Below are 20463 nucleotides of genomic sequence, written 5' to 3' on the forward strand. Positions count from 1 at the left end.
TCACACAATCAACCATTAACCGTCTTTGGTTCTCATTGTTGTGTTCGTTTCAGCCATGAACACCGCCTGGTTTCATAAGTGCGTAGAGAACTGGCCTTACAAAGTTCTCCTTGAAGCGGCTAACACTTCACACTTACATAGATGATTCCTAAATGTGTCATCCTGTAGATACACTATTTGATATACCCCGTATCAAATTTAGAAATTATTAAAAAGCCTTAATGCTTTATCCTTGGTACTGAACATTGTCTCATCACGAGAACAGACTAAAATTTTATTTGACAATGTTGAACCGTCATTAATGACTTTGTTTGATCTCCTTGAACCTAGATCTTGGGATCTCCAGTCTTCTAGGTAGAGTTACCGCCACAATGACTTGTTCTCGACCATAGCCCCATTCCCCTTGATGATTTCTCAACTACCTCTCTAGTTAGGCCTTTTGTAAGTGAATCCGACACATTATCACTTGACTTTACATAGTTAATCGTGATAATTCCTCTAGAGAGTAATTGCCTAACGATTTTATGTCTTCGTCGTATATGACGAGATTTACCGTTATACATAACGCTCCCAGCCCTTCCAATTGCCGCTTGACTATCACAATGTATGCATATTGGTGCCAACGGTTTGGGCCAAAATGGAATGTCTTCCAAGAAATTCCGGAGCTATTCAGCTTCTTCACCGGCTTTATCTAAGGCTATGAATTCAGCCTCCATTGTAGAGCGGGCAATACATGTTTGTTTGGACGACTTCCAAGATACCGCTCCTCCACCAATAGTGAATACATATCCACTCGTGGACTTAGAATCAGTTGAACCGGTGATCCAATTTGCATCACAGTATCCCTCAATCACCGCAGGAAAATTACTGTAGTGCAATTCAAAGTTCTGGGTATGTTCTAAATATCCCAAAACTCGTTTCATTGCCATCCAATGAGATTGGCCTGGATTGCTCGTATATCGACTCAGTTTACTTATAGCACAAGCTATATCTGGTCGTGTACAATTCATGATATACATTAAGCATCCCAACACACGAGCATAATCCAATTGTGATATGCTTTGGCCTTTGTTCTTTGCTAATGCAAGATTCACGTCAATTGGAGTCTTTGCAACTTTAAAGCCCAAGTGCTTGAATTTTTCAAGTACTGTCTTAATATAATGAGATTGTGACAATGCCAGACCTTGAGGAGTCTTATGGATCTTAATTCCCAGAATTAAATCAGCAACTCCCAAGTCTTTCATATCAAACTTGCTATTGAGCATACGCTTAGTAGCATTTATGTTGGCAATGTCATTACTCATTATCAGCATATCATCCACATATAGGCAAATAATGACTATGTGATTTGGAACATTTTTAATGTACACACATTTATCACATTCATTTATCTTAAAACCATTTGACAACATTGTTTGGTCAAATTTCGCATGCCATTGTTTGGGTGCTTGTTTTAGTCCGTAAAGAGACTTAACAAGTCTACATACCTTCTACTATGTTGTGGTTAATAGCTATGATTCCGAAAGCAAGGCTTCCACCTTGCAATCAAGTAGGGCAGGCCTGTAAATCTGCAACAGCGTGGCAATTCATGCTCTTAGTCTTTCTAGGTTCTTAAACAAAGCTTGCATCATTAAGAGCCCTGAAGATGTTAAGCCAAATGGAGTTGCAGTCAACCCGTGGAACCTTTGCACGATAGACCAAGTCGAGGAGCTAAAAGCTCTCATTAGAATCATGCCATTGTGGTCGACGGGGATCATGATATCAATAAACCTCAGCCAAAGTTCATTCCCTTTTCTACAAGCTCTGTCTATGGACAGATATTTAACTAAAGGAATTGAAATACCAGCTGGCTCATTCGAGATGTTTATGATGATTGCATTAACAATTTGGATTCTTATCTATGACCGCGTGCTCATTCCATTGGCATCTAAAATCAAAGGAAGACAAGTAAGGCTTAGACCTATAGAAAGAATAGGAATTGGCATATTCATCTCTTGCATGTCCATGTTAGTCTCTGGTATTGTGGAACATGTTCGACGAAGAAGAGCAATAAGCCAAGGGCTGTTGAACAACCCCAACAGATTGGTGGCAATGTCCGCAATGTGGCTCATTATACAACATAGTTTAAATGGTATAGCTAAGGCATTCATTGCAATTGGCCAAACGGAGTTCTATTACTCTGAGCTGCCAAAGAATATGTCAAGTCTTGCATCTGCTCTTTTTGGACTAGGATCGGCCGTGGCAAATCTGTTAGCAAGCGTGATCTTTAGTATTGTGGATAAACTTACTAAAGGAGAAGGGGAAGAAAGTTGGATTTCAAGCAATATCAACAAGGGTCATTATGAGAATTACTACTGGCTTCTTGCTATTATGACAGCTTTTAATCTGGTGTATTTTATGGTTTGTAGCTGAGCATATGGACTAACAGTTGACGTTGATATCAGCAAGAGAATGTTAGAGGGTAGTGATGATGAGAATTGAGATGCCACAGGAGAATGTGTCTAGACCTGAATTGAATTCGCATTAGGCTAGTTGCTACTCCCCCCGGTCCACATTAAGTGATTTTTTGGACAATATTTGATATTTTCGGATATCAAGAAGGAATTAACTTCTTTTTGCCAAAGTTGTCCTTGGAGTAACGAGCATAAGAGTAGCTTGTTATATTTCCAATGAGCAAATTAAGGTTAATATGGTCAATTTTATTGTTAATTAGTGCTAAAAGATAAATTTCTTAAAATGAACCGGATGAAGTATTATTTAGTGTATACATAGTATTTATACAGAATCATATATTACCAAAATGCGTTTAGATTATTAGTTAGTCTGTTATACTGTAACTTTGCCTCGTTTTTTCATTGATCTCTCTTACCAGGGGAAAATATTGAGGACGTAAAATCCAAAATAACAAAAAATGAAAATAAAAATCTAAAAAGGGTTTGATCAACAACTGAAGTATGAAAGCTTGCTGCATATAATGGTTGAGTTGATTTCATTTTTTTTTTCTCGTTTATACTTGGGTAACATACGGCTTAAATTATACTATTGATAATAATTTTAGGCAAACACTGAAACTTAGACCACAATCAGGGGTAAATACCTAGAAGAGACAAAGATGAGAACCTCATCAATTAGCTCCCTTTCATACGTTTCATTGGGTTGGTCGAAAGATGAAAAGGATATGAAGAAAACGAATGGACAAGAATATTAAAGATAAGTGAAGACAAAAGGAAAATATGGAGATCTCTGTCGTTTTGCCTAGTTGTTGTTTCTTGGACGCAAAGACTATTAATTTTGCTTCAGTCCAATAATTTTGTGGGGGTCTCTCTGTATATGTTCTTTTTCTTTATACGTATTATTGCATCAGTCCCTGTTGAAGAGGAGTACAATGCATCTTTTCAGGAACAAACAGAAGACACAACTGAAGAGAGAAGCTGAAATTTTGACTGAGTGTATGCCTATACGTCCCAGGAAATACAAAGAGAGAAAACTGGTAAGGTCCATGGATCAACTAATTCTACACTGCATACATGTATCGCTTTCCTAATTGAAGAATCATATACATTATGACTACAATTTTGTGCAGAACGGTACTCCAATCTACTCTCATATCTGGACAATTGATATTACAAAGAAAGATAAAAGAATTTGAGTGAGAATTGAGTCTTCCCCTGTGGTGCCCGAGAGCAATAAATACAGGAAGAAGATATGCGGATTGCGGCTGACCGCTGACTGATAATTTACCTCCGTCCTAGCGCACATTTATTCCTCTAAGCAGACCTTTAAACTTATTTTGGATCATCAGCTAGCTTTCTCTTCAGCTCCTTTTTGTTTACCTACAATAACGGAGAAAAGGGGACATGAGAGCACAGACCTGAAATGAGTTTCTTAAAGCTAGGAACTTGTGAATGCACACAAATATAAGCAAGATAATGGCGAACCAATGTTCTTTCAACGGAAAAAACTTAGGTGCATGAATTATGTTAATTTACCAAAGTTAAGTGATAAATTGAGATAATATTATATACTTCATTAATTAACTATAAGTAAGTGATAATGTTTATGAAAAAGACATGTGTCACGCACTTATTGGTTTAGTGCATGCATCAGGTTTGGAGGTTAGCAAGGTTAGGAACAACTCACCTTCCCCATAGCATTGCGAGGCAATGAGTCCCACACAAACAGACGACTAGGTATCTGTAACATAGGTTTAATGGAAAGAATTAATTTAGCATGCATATCTTGGTACTCGTATGCTGCATTATCTTGCAAAAGAACCAAATCACAAAACAATACTTTTTTGTCCCAAGTAATAGTAAAACATTATGAACAGAATAAGAGCACATATTCCTTATCCCTAGGCTATGTAATTTCAATCATTCTCCTCTCTTTTTGATCTATGTCACTAACACTTCCCAAACAAGGGCAATTATGTGTCTAAGATACGACGAGTTCTTGCATAAGGATTTTGTGTTAAATTCCTTTACCTAAAATATGGACGAGTAATTTTTAAGCTCAGGGGGAGTGTACTTCCAAAACAAGGAGAAATACCTTATAAGGGGCAAGTCTCTCTTTTGCCCAATCTGAAAGTTCTTGCAAACTTAGCGCAGGTTTTAATTCCTCGTCTCGCTTTCTTTTGAGCTCGGGGTCAGGAATAACAATTGCACACACCACTTCACCATAGTCTTTGTCAGGTAATCCTAACACACAGCATTCTGAAATAGCTGGATGCTGTGGAAAGGAAATGTGTTAACTCCGAATAAATATGTTGGCAGTCAGAATCTATTTTTCAGACAGACGTTTCCGAGGAAAAAAATCTAATGAAAGGAAATTTCAAAGAGCAGTTTATATTGTAGATGGACAAAAGACTACCTCCAACAGTACTGCTTCAATTTCCAATGCTGATAACTTGTATCCACCGACCTTCATAATATCAGCATTGGTCCCTGAAAAAAGAAAACAATGAACATTTTTTCCTCAAATAGATACAGTTCAATAAGCGAAAGACATTATTATGTCGATGCTTTAAGGATTGGAAAATAAACTGGTTGATAAACATCAAACTGTTATATAGCTTAATGCTTCCATTTTGATAAAAAGTCTATCATCTTCAAAGACATTTCTAATGGAAGAATCGGCTGTATATTTGAAGATATAACTCTCTGAAAGACCTCACTGGCTCTCAGGGGTTTCTCAGTTATATTTTTTTTTATCACTTTTACACAATTAGAAAATGAAGAAACTATCAGAGCGTTGTAATTTCTAAAAGACTTAGTGGAAATTCTACAAGGTGCATGGAAGCATACTTTTCCAGTTTGAGACAATCTTCAATTACTAGATATTACCAAATCAAAGAAACTAGGTGTTAGATTTTAAGCTCAGCTGCTTTGAGAAAGCAGTCATGGAAAGAATTATCCTCGGTAAGAGATTTGGAAAGGGATAGAGGCAAGAATACGCTTTCCCAAAAGCTGCCATAACCTCATTCAAATGATGAAATCATAATGGCAGATGATAGACATAATATCGATTGGTACTGAAAAATTATACAATATCCAATTCAAACAAATTACCATACAAAGAATATCTAGATAAACTTACGTCCCAAAATGATGTAATATCCATCTTCATCCACTGTAACAGCATCTCCAGTCTTGAAGAACCCATCATCAGTAAATGATTGCTTGGTTACCTAGAAATTCACCAGATGGGCAAGAGATTTTCAAAGACCAAAAAATGATGTTAGAGGTCATCAATTTCTTAAGAAAAAAGGCTGTTTGGTGCAGAAAAGAATACCAAAACAGGAAATGGTTGGGGATGGTACTACTGAATGTATGGTGATTACCTCAGGTAGTCTCCAATATTCATTGAACAATGAAGGGCTCTTAATGCAAAGCTCCCCTACTCCTGTTTTATCACTACCACTCTCATCATCCAAAAGGATCTTGGCCTATCAGAAACCAGTAAATGACAGAATATTTGAAGTTAATTAACCACAGCAGTTACAACAATAAGAAGTTGGATAACTGATAACACCATTCACAGACTGTATATGAGCTTTGGTGAAGCAATATGTTAGATGTTGAATACCATAAAAGAAAGAATTCACCAACCTGGACACCAGAAAAGGGTTTGCCAACAGTACCTCCTTTGCGTTTGCCTTTAATGGGATTAGATATTGCCATCACAAACTAGACACAATTGGCCGTTCACATAAAGATGGAAATGAATTAACGAGCAATAAAGTAGTGAGCCGCCACCAGATCAAATTAAGTGACTATGAAGAAAACAAATAACTCTGTCATGCCATAACGTTCTAATAGCCGATGACCTGTAATTGTTTCCCACTGCTGCATGACGGGCAAAGGAAGTGCAGAGGAGCCACACATCTGGAAACACAAACCAATTATTCAGTCATTTCCAAGAATTGGAATACAGTGGAATTACATTCTGAAATTTCAAAAGCGAAAAAAGGAAATAAATAACAAAGATTCTATTCATCACACATGATAGGGTCCTAATTCTGTTTTGTATGGTCTATCCAAATACTTAACGGCCGAGGGGAACCAAGTTTCTTACCATAAGACGCAAGTGCCTTGCTGCTGAAGCAGAGGCTGCTTTCAGTTCTGGATCCATTGCTTCATAACCTTGTATTAATCGTGTATACATAGTAGGAACCTATTTGATGAGAGAATTTTAGAATAAAGTAAAACAAAAACAAACAACCTAAATTACATATCATAAAAGGGGGTTTGGCGTGCGTGCCGTATGGGGAGGGAAGGTGGTTGTGAAAAATGAAAGCTGTTAGTAGACACCATGGTGTTAGTGAATCCTAGCCAAGTATATAAAATGTATCCTAGGCTCCAAGCTATGACCATAAAATCATGAACACTTTGGAGATCTGACATTACATAGAGGTTTTATTGTAAAAGTCTCCACATCGAGGAAGGAGGAAAAGGAGACGATGGCATGCTATTCTGGTTCAAGCACATGGCAAGCAACTAAGGAAACTCGTTAGTATATGATCTTCCCTGGCAAGCTTAAGAACGAAAGCTCATGTATAAACAATGTACCAGATAAGTAATATGCCAACTCGTGGCAACCATATTTCATTTTTTTTTTTCAACGGAACTATATTGAGTAAAAGAACGACTTACTCCAGTGAACACTGTTATAGCATTATCAGTTTTAGTCCCATCTGTAGGATAAGATTCACGCCATTTCTGCCAAATCCCCCTCACACTGAATTTTGGCATAAAGTCGACCTTAAAAGAAAAGCAGATGCAGTAGCATGAAAATCCTGTCCAAACGGCACATATGCTGCTGGAGAAACAAGTTTGATGTTGTGAACTCTCTTTTAGTAATTACCGTGGAACCAGCATAAAGAGGGGCAAGTAATGCATTGAAGAGCCCATGCACATGTAAGGTACAAGTTAAGGATCAGAAAAATATAAGACTTTCCATCACATTATTTATATCCCATTAGATAAATAACAATGCAAAGGAATGAAACACCAACATAACATATCCGAGAAAAAAATAATGCAGCTGAGGATATGATGAAGTGGCAAACAGTGCAGAAATTGGTCCTTGGACATGTACTCCCATGCCTCTGCTAAAATTTGAATCTGAAACAGTATAAAGACGGAAATAGTTAACTTCCAGAAATCTGAGATCCATAAGGTTGACTTTCTAGTAACTAATAACTTCCAATCAAGAGAACCTTCAACCTCCCAAATTACTGACGGTTGAAAAGAAAAGATTAGTTATGCAAGTCAGAGAGATCATAAACTCTTCATCATATTTAATCCTAGGTGGTATCATCTCTCAGCAATAGATGCACTGACACAAGTATAATCAGAATATCTGATCCTAAGAATTGATAGATTAGATAGAAATTCTCTAACTACAGAAGATCAAGAAAATTCAAAGCAAATTGTGTAATTTACCAGCCACGACCAAGCTCTCTGGTAGGCATGGCATCTACTGGGCCTTAATTTATAGCATATCAAGTTGCCAACAGAACATGAAAGCAAAATGTAACAGAGAAGTAGATGAATGAAGCAGATTAAATATATCCATAGTTAGACCATAAATCCAACATAAGGTATCACTCCCAGCAGGTAAGTTAATAAGAAACAACCAGGCAGAAACAACTTAAAAGTCGTCTTTATCACAACTTCCTAATAGGACCAGAATACAGAACATTAAATCTTGAACAGACAAGAACCTGAGCTAAAATTCCTTTGTGTGTATGGACTACTCCTTTTGGTTTCCCTGTTGTACCACTGGTGTACAAGATCATAGCTGGATCCTCACCTGCAAGGTAACATTAAAAAGGATTGTTGATGAGCTCTAACAATCTCAATGCAGAAATAAACAACCATATCAAAAGACAGTTCCTTTATCTCACCACAGTTTGTCATTTGAGGCAAATTTCTAGGACCATCAGACACCATATCTTTTGGAGGGTCATGCTTGGTCGATAAATCGGCATCAGGAATAGGAGGAATAAGAGACAAACAGGCACCAGTTTTAACTGCAATTGTGTTCATAAGTTCTTGGTGGTCTTCAGTACTCAGAATTACGGAGATGTCCTACAGATCAAATTTGTACAAGGATTTTTGTAAATCATGAAACAAGAGAATAAGTGGCCAGGACCTTGTGTTCTGGTAGATGCAGTGGAAGGAAATATTCAACCTGATTGAAGATGACCTAATTGTATGAGGTTAGAAGAATAACCAGAAGACAAATGCAAGCTATATTATTTATGTTAAGTATGAGAAAGGGTAACACATCATCGTCTATGTATGTCAAATATCTCGTGAGTCATGGAAAAGCTGAGCAGCAATGACAGAAAGAAGATTCATGGACAAACCGAGTCGTTCATCACATGTAGCAGTTCGGTTTCCGGGTAACTTAACGCAAGAGGGACTGCAACACCTCCACTTAGCCAAGTCCCTAGTATTCCAGCAACAAACTCAGCACAGGGTTTGGCTACAATTCCTACTCTTGCTCCATCAAGATCCACATTTCTTTTTATGCCATTGCCCTAAAAAGGTGGAAGCATTTGAATAGTAACGCAATGCAGGAAAGGACAAATATCTAGATGGCTACGAAATTGGAAGAACAATGTAAACAGGAGAAAAAAAACAGTGTCTTGACAAACTAGAAAGCATTCTCCATTCAAGTTATAACCAAAGGAAGACAGATGCAACTTTAAATTATTTTGGAGTTAATATGTGAAAACTCACAATTTTAAGATCTAGGTTGCTTAACAAATTTGATGTCCTCCTTGCAGATGATATCAGTTGAAGGTAAGTATAGCTCTTCTCATCAGCTCGTATTGCAATATTCTCCTGGGACTCAGGTCCCTTGCTGGCAACTTCTTTAACCAGCTCCATATAGATACTAATATTTGAAGCTGTAATATGAAAGTAGGCAAACGAAAATTATCTAAATTTTCATCAGTATCAGCCATCTCTAACTTTTTGAAGCACAAAAGAACAGGAGATATGCAGCACGCAAGGTAATCCTGGATCAATACTGTACCTTTGCGTGTGATAATCAGCAAACAATACAAAAGTTACACCAAGAATACAGAAGATTGTTCCAGATGCAACTTGCCATCAAACGCATTTAAGAGATCAAATAGAAAGGGAAACAAAAACAAATCAAAAAAGTCTAACCTTATACACTAGATATATTATCTTCAAAGAATTTCATGGGAGTAAAAGAGCCAATCAAATACATTAAATTTTGAAAGGAGCCAATACGTACTATTTTTTCTTTCCATGTTTCTGATTCATTTACTAGTTTGCAAAATTAGTCATTTCGTACTACTAATTAATACTAATAAAACTCAGTTGCTAAGATTGCTTGAGCAAAGTCTAACCTTAATTGATAAACAATGCCATACCACACGGCAAGAAAATCAATCTCATTGAATTCCACTCCGCCAGTTTCAGAAAATTTCAGAGTTCTGGTCCCTAAACCATTTTCCAACCCCCAAAAATGTCAATAAATTTCAATCACCAAATCATACAGTTGAAGAATCTCCATTTTGATCGGGTGATAGCATATACATGGCTAAGATAATCTATACGCACACAGAAGCAAACACAGAAAAGACGAACTCAAATCGACAAGTTTCGATAAACTTACCGGAAGAGAATAACCGAGATTGGGAGGAGAGAAAAATAGGGTTTTTATGAGAAGAAAAACAATGTCGAATAGCTGTATAGGAGCGACACAAAGTGAAGCGAAATGGAGCGTAAAACAGAGGTGTAGACGACCTGAGGATGAGAAAGTGGTTGAGTAACTTAAATGAGCTCATGTTTTTAGTTGGCAAGTTTTATTACTACAAGCAACAACCCCAACAAAAAACGAGTTAAAAACGTAATCAATTTATGGCCATCCAACTGTTTTGGTTGTCATTACTGCACGTGGCGACCCTCTATATTTTCTGTTTCCTCCATTAGTCTAAATCATTACCGCCGGCAGTGTTGGGTTTGGGGTTATGATCGGAGAAACCTCAAAATGTTTTGGACGTAAAAGAAAACAGAGCAAAAGGCGGGGCGGGGGGTTTATCCGGTTATAAATGGTTGCTGCCCGATACCGTTAACTGGTATTTGAAGTTTTGAACTCCGAACAAGACAACCAAGTACTTTAATGTATTCGGAGCATAGAAATACGGATTTGGGTAAAGGGTAGCACTTACTATTTTTATTTTTCCATTTTACCCTTTTTTGGGAGATAAACTCCCCTTCGCCTATTGATTTTGGCTATTTTTTTATCAACTTTTTAAAAATATTATTTATTCATAAAATATAATTATTATTATTTTTTTTTTTTAAGTTTCAAAAAAATTGATTTGAGACAGTTTATAGGTGAATTTTTTTCTTTCATCCATAAAATTTTAAGTTTTCTTCAAATAAAATTCATGTCCAAAGTCTAAACACAACTTCAACTTCAAAAAATATTTTTCAATACAATTTTAAAAAAAAAAAAAAAACATATTTCAACTAAATCTATATCTAATCGCTAGTAACATATTTTGTCATTTCCCTTTTTTCCTATGGCGACTACCACGTAGTTCTTCGACTAATTAATGGACAAGTTATTACAATTAGAATTAGCAGGCACGAGCTGCTGAATTTTATCCATCTGGAATTAATAAAAAAATCATTGTTGACTATGTAAAAGATACTTCATTTTATTAAATAGAAAGAGAAGATAGTTGCACTTGCACCTAAATTTTTTTTATTCTTTTTGTTAAAAATATCATGAGGTCATAAGTTCGAGCCGTTAAAACAGTCTCTTACATAAATGCAAGGTAAGGGTACGTACAATAGATGACCCTTGTGGTCCGACTTTCTCCTGACCCACGCTATCGAGCTTAATGCGATGGGCTGCCCTTTTTCGTTAAAAATGCAGGAAGGGTGACGTGTTTTTGTTGCATGTTCTATTTTATTGAAAAGATAAACAATGGAGTAATTCTTTTCATAGTTACGCCCAAAGGTCATATTTTTGCTCAATAATCAGTGAATATTTAAGAAAAAAAAGAAACTGGACAACGTATAATTTTTCGGAGAAGGGATACAATTGAAAGGCCTTGTTAGGACATTTTAAGACCGTAGGCGAACTACATTTAACAGTTTGTTTGCCAAAACAAGGAATAGGGGCTAGAGGCATTTCTTTCAGTAAAATCAAAAATCCGATTGAAATGGGAAAAATATTACAATAGCAAAGTGCTAGAATTAAAGGATGCAAACTTCAAACATGAATAGAATTTGGAAACAATGAGGAAAAAATAAAATTACAAACTTAAATTAAACAATAACAAATCAGTCTTCAATTTACTTGGAAATGGATTGTACTTTGGGAGCTTGATTTATTTGCTGATTCCCATACTGCTGCTGAGCAAGTATGCCATTCCAACCTGCAGTAAGTTTTACACACACATGTCAGCAAATTGTTTGCTTCTCTTTAAAATGTTACTTGTAATAAGCACATAAGCAAATCCAGGACGAGTTATGTAGATTCAATTGAACCATTATTTCTAACTTGAATTATGTATACTCAAAAGCGTCTAAAATGCATACGTATAGTTATACCAAACTCATTCTGACTTTACTGACTCTAGTTCCTAGATTCGCCAGTGACTAAGTAAAACCATAATATTAAGGATGATTTCATACCTAGAGCTGGATCAAGGCCCCTAATCTGAAGCTCTCTGAACTCTTGACAAAGTGAACAACATGGACAAAAGATGTGAGAAACAACATCTGAATAGGGAGCTTCCACCAGATTGTACCTTCGCCTCAGTTTTGTTCTATAGTTGGAGCCCATAACCCATTGAGAGCAAACTGCAGGCATCATCAAGAGGTATATGAAAGTCCCCAATGGACACGCTGCAACCAAAACATAAAGAGTTAACATACACTTTTACAAGGCAATTGAACAGAATTCAAATGGATTTTTAAGAGGATTTAATTACTCGTTTCTCCTGCATCTTGAACTTCAGCTATCTGCCCGAACGTCAAACAAGGTAAAAATGCTGTCGTAGTAGCTGCACACAAACAAGAATGTTAATATCGTTATTACTTCCACCAGATAAAGAGAGATTGATTTTTTTTTTTTTTTTTTTTTTTTTTAAGCTTTAGCCTTCGGACATCCGATACTCATTGGTCCGACGAATCCAAAATCGTGCCTTAAAAGTCCACTATGGAGTAATTATCGCTTCCTACCAAACAGACCATATTCCTAGGCCTCGAACTGAGACATCTGATTAAGTAATGAGGAATCCTTATCATTCCATCACACCTCTGACAGTGAAAGTTTAACGTGATACACTACTCCAGGGTAAGACTTGATTGACACTAAGATTATATACATGTTAAAGGAGAAAAAGTGTAAATAATTTACCATTAGTTTGGTCCAAATGACAATCAAATAAGCCAGTGCTCCACGGAGCTCCTGTTAGTGTTGGTGTTGGTGTGTGTACAGCTCCTTGATATTTTGCAGGATACGAGGCACCGGCCACTGGCTGAGGATCTTCAACTTCATTAGAGGAATCAATTCTACCCATTGTATCTTAAGCTTTGGAGTCTGAGCAGGAAGAAGAGAAATGAGGTCCTTATATATTTTGAAGGATTTGGTCAATATACTTGATAAGCAAGAAGAAAGCTTGCGTAGACTTTGAAAAACTAATCGATTAGACACTTCAAATCCGCTATAGTCAATGGCACTCCCTTTAATTATACTACCATTTAGACTTTTATCTAATCACCGAGTTGGAAAAGGATTTCCAATGTATTGACTTCAAATCAAAACTATGCTACTATAAGAAGCCCAGTTGGCTAAGGTCACATGCAACTAGCCGATTTTTCTGGGTAAATGCACACTGCAAAGTCATTGGTATGATTAAGTCAATTGTCTTTGTTTTGCTCATTTTGTAATTTGTAGATGGGTAAGAAAGCTGCGACTATATTCTTTTTTCAACTTCTTTCTAACACACCGTAGTGTGAATGTGAATAACTTCAATCTCCGTATTGCGATTAAAGAAATTTGTTGCCGCTAAATTTTTGAACTACAAAATGGTAGATAGCAAATTTGTTATTACCCAAGTCCTGGAATTGCAAGTGATTATTCACGATCTCCTTGCTGAAGGTATAAGTCAAATTAATACTAAAAGTATTAATTATATTATTTTTACTAACGGAATTTTCATTGAAGGTCTTGTCATCAATGAAGCATTCCAAGTTGCAGCGATGATTGAGAAGTTGCCTCCTTTGTGGAAGGACTTCAAAAACTACTTGAAACACAAACACAAGGAGATGTCCCTTGAAGATCTCATTGTTCGGTTGAGAATCGAAGAGGACAACAAAGCTGCTGAAAAGAAAGGCCGTGGAAACTCAACAATAATGGGAGCAAACATTGTTGAGGATACTCCTCAAAATAATAAAAAGAGGAAGAAGGCTTCTGGACCGAAATGCAACCTGGTGGGAAATCCTAAGGAGTGGTGAATTGATTCTGGAGTCACTCGCCATGTTTGTGCTGTTAGAGAAGCGTTTGCTACATATGCTCCTGTTGGACCCGAAGAGACGCTTTCTATGGGAAATTCTGCAACGGCCAAAATTGAAGGATGTGGGAAGATATTTCTGAAAATGACTTCTGGTAACGTGGTGACTTTGAACAACGTCCTTCATGTCCCATAGATTAGAAAGAACTTAGTCTCTGTTGGACTTCTTGTTAAGAACGGGTTTAAGTGTGTTTTTGTATCCGATAAGATTGTAATAGGAAAAGGTTACCTCACTAAGGGCCTTTTCAAGCTGAATGTAACGGTTGTTGAGAATAATAATAAAATTTCAGCTTCTTACTTACTTACTTGAGTCAAATGAATTATGGCATATACGTTTGGGTCATGTCAATTATAAAACCTTGCGAAAAATAATTAATTTGGAAGTATTGCCTATGTTTGAATGCGACAAATCAAAATGTCAAATATGTATGGAATCTAAGTATGTTAAACATCCTTATAAGTCAGTTGAAAGAAATTCAAATCCTTTAGACTTAATTCACACAGATATTTGCGACATGAAATCAATACCATCTCGCGGTGGAAAGAAGTATTTCATAACTTTTATTGACGACAATACTCGATATTGCTATATTTACTTACTTAATAGTAAAGATGAAGCAATAGACGCATTGAGGCAATACAAAAATGAAGTTGAAACGCAACTTAACAAGAAAATCAAAATGATAAGAAGTGATAGGGGTGGTGAATATGAATCTCCTTTTGAAGAAATATGTTTAGAATATGGAATTATTCATCAAACAACGGCCCCTTACACGCCCCAATCCAATGGGATTGCGGAAAGAAAGAATCGTTCAATAAAGGAGATGATGAACGCATTGTTGATAAGTTCTGGTTTGTCACAGAACTTGTGGGGGGGAGCCGTTCTTACGGCTAACCCGGATATTAAATCGAGTACCCCATAGCAAAACACAATCCATTCCATATGAAAAATGGAAAGGAAGGAAGCTAATCTTGAATTATTTTAAAGTGTAGGGGTGTTTGGCAAAAGAGTAAAAATATGACCGAAAACCGTTTGATTGTGTTTTCATAGGATATGCGATCAATAGTAAAGCATATCGATTTCTGGTTCATAAATCAGAAAATCCTGACATTCATAATAATATGGTTATAGAATCAGATAATGCTGAGTTCTTTGAAAATATATATCCGTATAAAAAGGAATGTGAGTCGATTGGTGAATGATCTAAATGACTTCGAAAGAAACAAAAGAAAGTATATTTAATCAGGAGGATCCAAGACGTAGTAAACGTCAAAGAACGTCTATTTCATTTGGACCAGATTTTGTGACTTTCTTATTGGAAAATAAGCCTCGGACATTTAAAGAAGTTATGTCTTCTTCGGAATCATTATTGGAAAGAGGCAGTCAATAGTGAAACAGAATCCATATTACACAACCATATATGGGAATTGGTTGATCTTCCTCTTGGAAATAAACCTTTGGGTTCTAAATGGATTTTTAAGAGGAAAATGAAAGATGATGACACTATTGATAAATATAAGGCAAGACTTGTAGTCAAAGGGTATAGACAACGAGAAGGTCTTGATTATTTTGATACATACTCTCCAGTTACAAGAATTACATCCATACGAATGTTAGTAGCATTAGTTGCAGTTTATGGTCTTGAAATTCATCAAATGGACGTTAAGACGGCCTTCTTAAATGGAGATTTGGAGGAAGAAATCTACATGGAACAACCTGAAGGGTTTGTGGTTCCAGGTAAAGAAAAGAAGGTATGTAGACTTCTTAAGTCCCTTTACGGACTAAAACAAGCACCCAAACAATGGCATGCGAAATTTGACCAAACAATGTTGTCAAATGGTTTTAAGATAAATGAATGTGATAAATGTGTGTACATTAAAAATACTCCAAATCACATAGTCATTGTTTGCTTATATGTGGATGATATGTTGATAATGAGTAATGACATTGCCAATATAAATGCGACTAAGCGTATGCTAACTAGCAAGTTTGATATGAAGGACTTGGGAGTTGCTGATTTAATTCTTGGGATTAAGATCCATAAGACTCCTCAAGGTCTGGAATTGTCACAATCTCATTATATTAAGACAGTACTTGAAAAATTCAAGCACTTAGAGTTTAAAGTTGCAAAGACTCCAATTGACGTGAATCTTGCATTAGCAAAGAACAAAGGCCAAAGCATATCACAATTGGATTATGCTCGTGTGTTGGGATGCTTAATGTATATCATGAATTGTACACAACCAGATATAGCTTGTGCTATAAGTAAATTGAGTCGATACACGAGCAATCCAGGTCAATCTCATTGGATGGCAATGAAACGAGTTTTGGGATATTTAGAACATACCCAGGACTTTGCTTTGCACTACAGTAAATATCATGCAGTGATTGAGGAATACTGTGATGCAAATTGGATCACTGGTTCAACTGATTCTAAGTCCACAAGTGGATATGTATTCACTATTGGTGAAGGAGCGGTACCTTGGAAGTCGTCCAAGCAAACTTGTATTACCCGCTCTACAATGGAGGCTGAGTTCATAGCCTTAGATAAAGCCGGTGAAGAAGCTGAATGGCTCCGGAATTTCTTGGAAGACATTCCATTTTGGCCCAAACCGTTGGCACCAATATGCATACATTATGATAGTCAAGCGGCAATTGGAAGAGCTGGGAGCGTGATGTATAACGGTAAATCTCGTCATATACGACGAAGACATAAAACCATTAGGCAATTACTCTCTAGAGGAATTATCACGATTGACTATGTAAAGTCAAGCGATAATGTGTCGGATCCACTTACAAAAGGCCTAACTAGAGAGGTAGTTGAGAAATCATCGAGGGGAATGGAACTATGGCCGAGAACAAGCCATTGTGAAGGTAACTCTACCTAGAAGACTGGAGATCCCAAGATCTAGGTTCAAGGAGATCAAACAAAGTCATTAATGACGGTTCAACATTGTCAACTAAAATTTTGGTCCATTCTCGTAATGAGACAATGTTCAGTACCAAGGATAAAGCATTAAGGCTTTTTAATGATTTCTAAATTTGATACGGGGTATATCAAATAGTGTATCTACGGGATGACACGTTTAGGAATCACCTATGTAAGTGTGAAGTGTTAGCCGCTTCAAGGAGAATTTTGTAAGGCCAGTTCTCTACGCACTTATGAAAACAGGCGGTGTTCATGGCTGAAACAAACACAACAATGAGAGCCAAAGACGGTTAAGGATTGGTTGTGTGACTTATGGTTGTCCAGGTATACACCAAAGTTTGACGGTTCAAAGATATCAAATCTACCGATTGACCGAGTATACCCGATATAAGTTCACTACGGAATGTTCAAAGGGAAACCTACTTATCCAGATGCAATTAATTCTTGCTTGCGAATCACACAGTTTTTCATGCATATTTCCGTGATATAGCCATTCCCCGTTCATGTGGGGAATTGTTGTGTTTTTAAGCTTAAATGTAGCTTAAAAGAGGGTGAATGGGAAATGGAGGGAAATTGAAAATATTTGAATTTCCCTCCCTGACAAAGGGATATTGTCCCATTGGAAGAGAAAAATGTTTTGATGGGTATATATACAATTGCTCTTCTTCTAGCTCTTAAAGAGTTAAGAAGAAGGCAAGTCTCGCGTCGTCGTCGCTTGCTCGGGCTTCAGATTTGGATTTGGTCAAATGATCGATTGATTGATTAATTTTTTGGACCAAATTTATTTGTTAATAGTAAATATTAACATAAATGTTATTAAATATCCGTTTTTCTTGTAAACGAAAAATTAATATTAAATCCAACGGAACATTATATGACCTTCGGTTTTTGTAAAAGCCATTTACATTATGGCCGTTTTACACAAACATCACTTCTGAATAGTTGCACCTCTTCAGTTTTGAAGAGTCGCACCTCTTCAGTTTAAGCTCAACATTGGCTATAAATACCATTCCATTCTCTCATATATTTTTTTTAAAAAAATACGAATTTCTGAGTTCTCCTCCTTTCTTCTGCATTGTTTTAACTACAAAGAAAGCAACAGTAAGTGTGATTTGCTACCGATCTTTGTGTTCGTTGTAACACTGGGGTTTGAAGTACCGCTACACCTGTGTGCAATTCGTTCTATCCTGGGAGGAAATAATCCACAACCTTGGGTACTAGAAGGGGATTAAATTCCTTAAGAAAACACTGTGAATTCAGTGGGCTCGGATTAAATTCTGTTTCTTTTACATTTCTGTTTATATGTTATTTTATCTTCTCCATTTTACAGAAAAGCTTATTATCAAGCTTAAGGAATTTAAAATTTTCTGTATTTGTATTATACTCACTGTTCTGGAGACTAAAACCTTTGTGGTTTTCTACTCCATTGGAGATTAAAATCTACGTGATTTTAACGTTTGTTTGTGTCATTCTTTTACAGAAATGACGAATGACAACGGGAACCAGACTGTTCCTATAGTGACTGCCAATGCATCGACAAGCCGAACAACACCGGCAGAAAAGCCCGAAAAAATTTTCGGGATTAATTTCAAGCGATGGCAGCAGAAGATGTTCTTCTACTTGACGACTTTAAGTCTGCAGAAGTTCATTAAGGAAGATGTTCCTGTTCTGCCCGACGAAACTCCAGAAAATGAACGCTTTCTCGTGACTGAGGCGTGTAAGCATTCTGATTTTCTATGCAAGAATTACATTCTTAACGGACTGGAGGACGATCTTTATAACGTCTATATTAATGTGGAGACGTCAAACAACTGTGGATAGTGCTTGAAAGGAAATACAAAACGGAAGATGTCGGGTTAAAGAAATTCGTTGCCGCTAAATTTTTGGTATACAAAATGGTAGATAGCAAGTCTGTTAATACCCAAGTCCAGGAATTACAAGTGATTATTCACGATCTCCTTGCTGAAGAAATAAGTCAAAGTAATACTAAAAGTATTAATTATATTGTTTTTACTAACAGAATTTTCATTGAAGGTCTTGTCATCAATGAAGCATTCCAAGTTGCAGCGATGATTGAGAAGTTGTCTCCTTTGTGGAAGGACTTCAAAAACTACATGAAACACAAACGCAAGGAGATGTCCCTTGAAGATCTCATTGTTCGGCTGAGAATCGAAAAGGACAACAAAGCTACTGAAAAGAAAGGCCGTGGAAACTCAACAATAATGGGAGCAAATATTGTTGAGGATACTCCTCAAAATAATAGAAAGAGAAAGAAGGCTTCTGGACCGAAAAGCAACCCAAGCAAGAAGCGGTTCAACGAAAATTGCTACAGCTGTGGAAAAGCTGGACACAGATCTGCACATTATCGTGTTCCAAAGAAAGACAAGAAGAAGGGTCAAGCAAACATGGTTGAAAAGCACGAAGATGTTGATGACTTGTGTGCTATGCTTTCTGAATGCAACCTAGTGGGAAATCCTAAGGAGTGGTGGATTGATTCTGGAGCCACTCGCCATGTTTGTGCTGTTAGAGAAGCGTTTGCTACATATGCTCCTGTTGGACCCGAAGAGACGTTTTCTATGGGAAATTCTGCAACGGCCAAAATTGAAGGATGTGGGAAGATATTTCTGAAAATGACTTCTGGTAAGATGGTGGCTTTGAACAACGTTCTTCATGTTCCAGAGATTAGAAAGAACTTAGTCTATGTTGGACTTCTTGTTAAGAACGGGTTTAAGTGTGTTTTTGTATCCGATAAGGTTGTAATAAGTAAGAATGAGATGTTTGTAGGAAAAGGTTACCTCACTGAGGGTCTTTTCAAGCTGAATGTAATGGATGTTGAGAATAATAATAAAATTCCAGCTTCTTACTTACTTACTTGAGTCAAATGAATTATGGCATATACGTTTGGGTCATGTCGATTATAAAACCTTGCGAAAAATGATTAATTTGGAAGTATTGCCTATGTTTGAATGCGACAAATCAAAATGTCAAATATGTGTGGAATCTAAGTATGTTAAACATCCTTATAAGTCAGTTGAAAAGAATTCAAATACTTTAGACTTAATTCACACAGATATTTGCGACATGAAATCAATACCATCTCGCGGTGGAAAGAAGTATTTCATAACTTTTATTGACGACGGTACTCGATATTGCTATGTTTACTTACTTAATAGTAATGATGAAGCAATAGACGCATTCATGCAATACAAAAATGAAGTTGAAACGCAACTTAACAAGAAAATCAAAATGATAAGAAGTGATAGGGGTGGTGAATATGAATCTCCTTTTGAAGAAATATGCTTAGAATATGAAATTATTCATCAAATAACGGCCTTTTACACGCCCCAATCCAATGGGATTGCGGAAAGAAAGAATTGTTCATTAAAGGAGATGATGAACGCATTGTTGATAAGTTCTGGTTTGCCACAGAACTTGTGGGGGGAAGCCGTTCTTACC

General features: G+C 36.7%; 2 protein-coding genes and 1 pseudogene across 5 annotated transcripts; 1 reads left to right on the plus strand and 2 right to left on the minus strand.

Moving 5' to 3' along the window:
• The first annotated feature begins 1566 nt into the window (after positions 1-1566).
• Positions 1567-2481, plus strand: LOC104118499 (protein NRT1/ PTR FAMILY 1.2-like; annotated as a pseudogene).
• Positions 2482-3419: 938 nt separating this feature from the next.
• LOC104118498 (probable CoA ligase CCL8) lies at positions 3420-10634 on the minus strand. Of its 4 annotated transcripts, XM_070197762.1 has the most exons (18): positions 10159-10294; positions 9890-9983; positions 9249-9418; positions 8873-9046; positions 8408-8591; positions 8225-8313; positions 7551-7622; positions 7363-7413; positions 7152-7259; positions 6574-6672; positions 6289-6383; positions 6108-6183; positions 5840-5944; positions 5596-5686; positions 4870-4943; positions 4549-4728; positions 4141-4194; positions 3420-3833 (listed from the first exon to the last, which is right to left on the minus strand). In XM_070197762.1, exons 3-18 carry the CDS (start codon positions 9396-9398, stop codon positions 3786-3788), a joined length of 1650 nt encoding a protein of 549 aa, XP_070053863.1. In that variant the 5' UTR covers positions 9399-9418; positions 9890-9983; positions 10159-10294; the 3' UTR covers positions 3420-3785. The 4 variants fall into 4 exon arrangements, with proteins under 4 accessions (XP_070053863.1, XP_070053860.1, XP_070053862.1 ...); XM_070197759.1 differs by lacking the exon at positions 9890-9983 and having other exon boundaries at positions 10159-10630; XM_070197761.1 differs by lacking the exons at positions 8873-9046; positions 9890-9983 and having other exon boundaries at positions 10159-10634.
• A 1050-nt stretch (positions 10635-11684) lies between these two features.
• LOC104118497 (protein PLANT CADMIUM RESISTANCE 8-like) lies at positions 11685-13192 on the minus strand. The gene is made up of 4 exons (XM_009629745.4): positions 12922-13192; positions 12494-12565; positions 12195-12407; positions 11685-11935 (listed from the first exon to the last, which is right to left on the minus strand). The coding sequence occupies exons 1-4, from the start codon at positions 13082-13084 to the stop codon at positions 11853-11855; spliced, it is 531 nt and encodes a 176-aa protein (XP_009628040.1). The 5' UTR covers positions 13085-13192; the 3' UTR covers positions 11685-11852.
• Positions 13193-20463: the final 7271 nt, after the last annotated feature.

The sequence above is a fragment of the Nicotiana tomentosiformis genome, chromosome 3 (assembly GCF_000390325.3).
Source record: "Nicotiana tomentosiformis chromosome 3, ASM39032v3, whole genome shotgun sequence".
In the NCBI taxonomy this organism is placed as follows: domain Eukaryota; kingdom Viridiplantae; phylum Streptophyta; class Magnoliopsida; order Solanales; family Solanaceae; genus Nicotiana; species Nicotiana tomentosiformis.

Coding starts and splice junctions, on each gene's coding strand:
- LOC104118498 (XM_070197759.1), bottom strand. CDS start 10,330: ATGAGCTCATTTAAGTTACTCAACCACTTTCTCATCCTCAGGTCGTCT. Junction 4,729..4,869: donor TTGAAGCAGTACTGTTGGAG/GTAGTCTTTTGT, acceptor TCCTTTCCACAG/CATCCAGCTATTTCAGAATG. Junction 3,834..4,140: donor CTCGCAATGCTATGGGGAAG/GTGAGTTGTTCC, acceptor CCGTTATTGTAG/GTAAACAAAAAGGAGCTGAA.
- LOC104118497 (XM_009629745.4), bottom strand. CDS start 13,084: ATGGGTAGAATTGATTCCTCTAATGAAGTTGAAGATCCTCAGCCAGTG. Junction 12,408..12,493: donor TCAAGATGCAGGAGAAACGA/GTAATTAAATCC, acceptor TTTTGGTTGCAG/CGTGTCCATTGGGGACTTTC. Junction 11,936..12,194: donor GGGCCTTGATCCAGCTCTAG/GTATGAAATCAT, acceptor AACTTACTGCAG/GTTGGAATGGCATACTTGCT.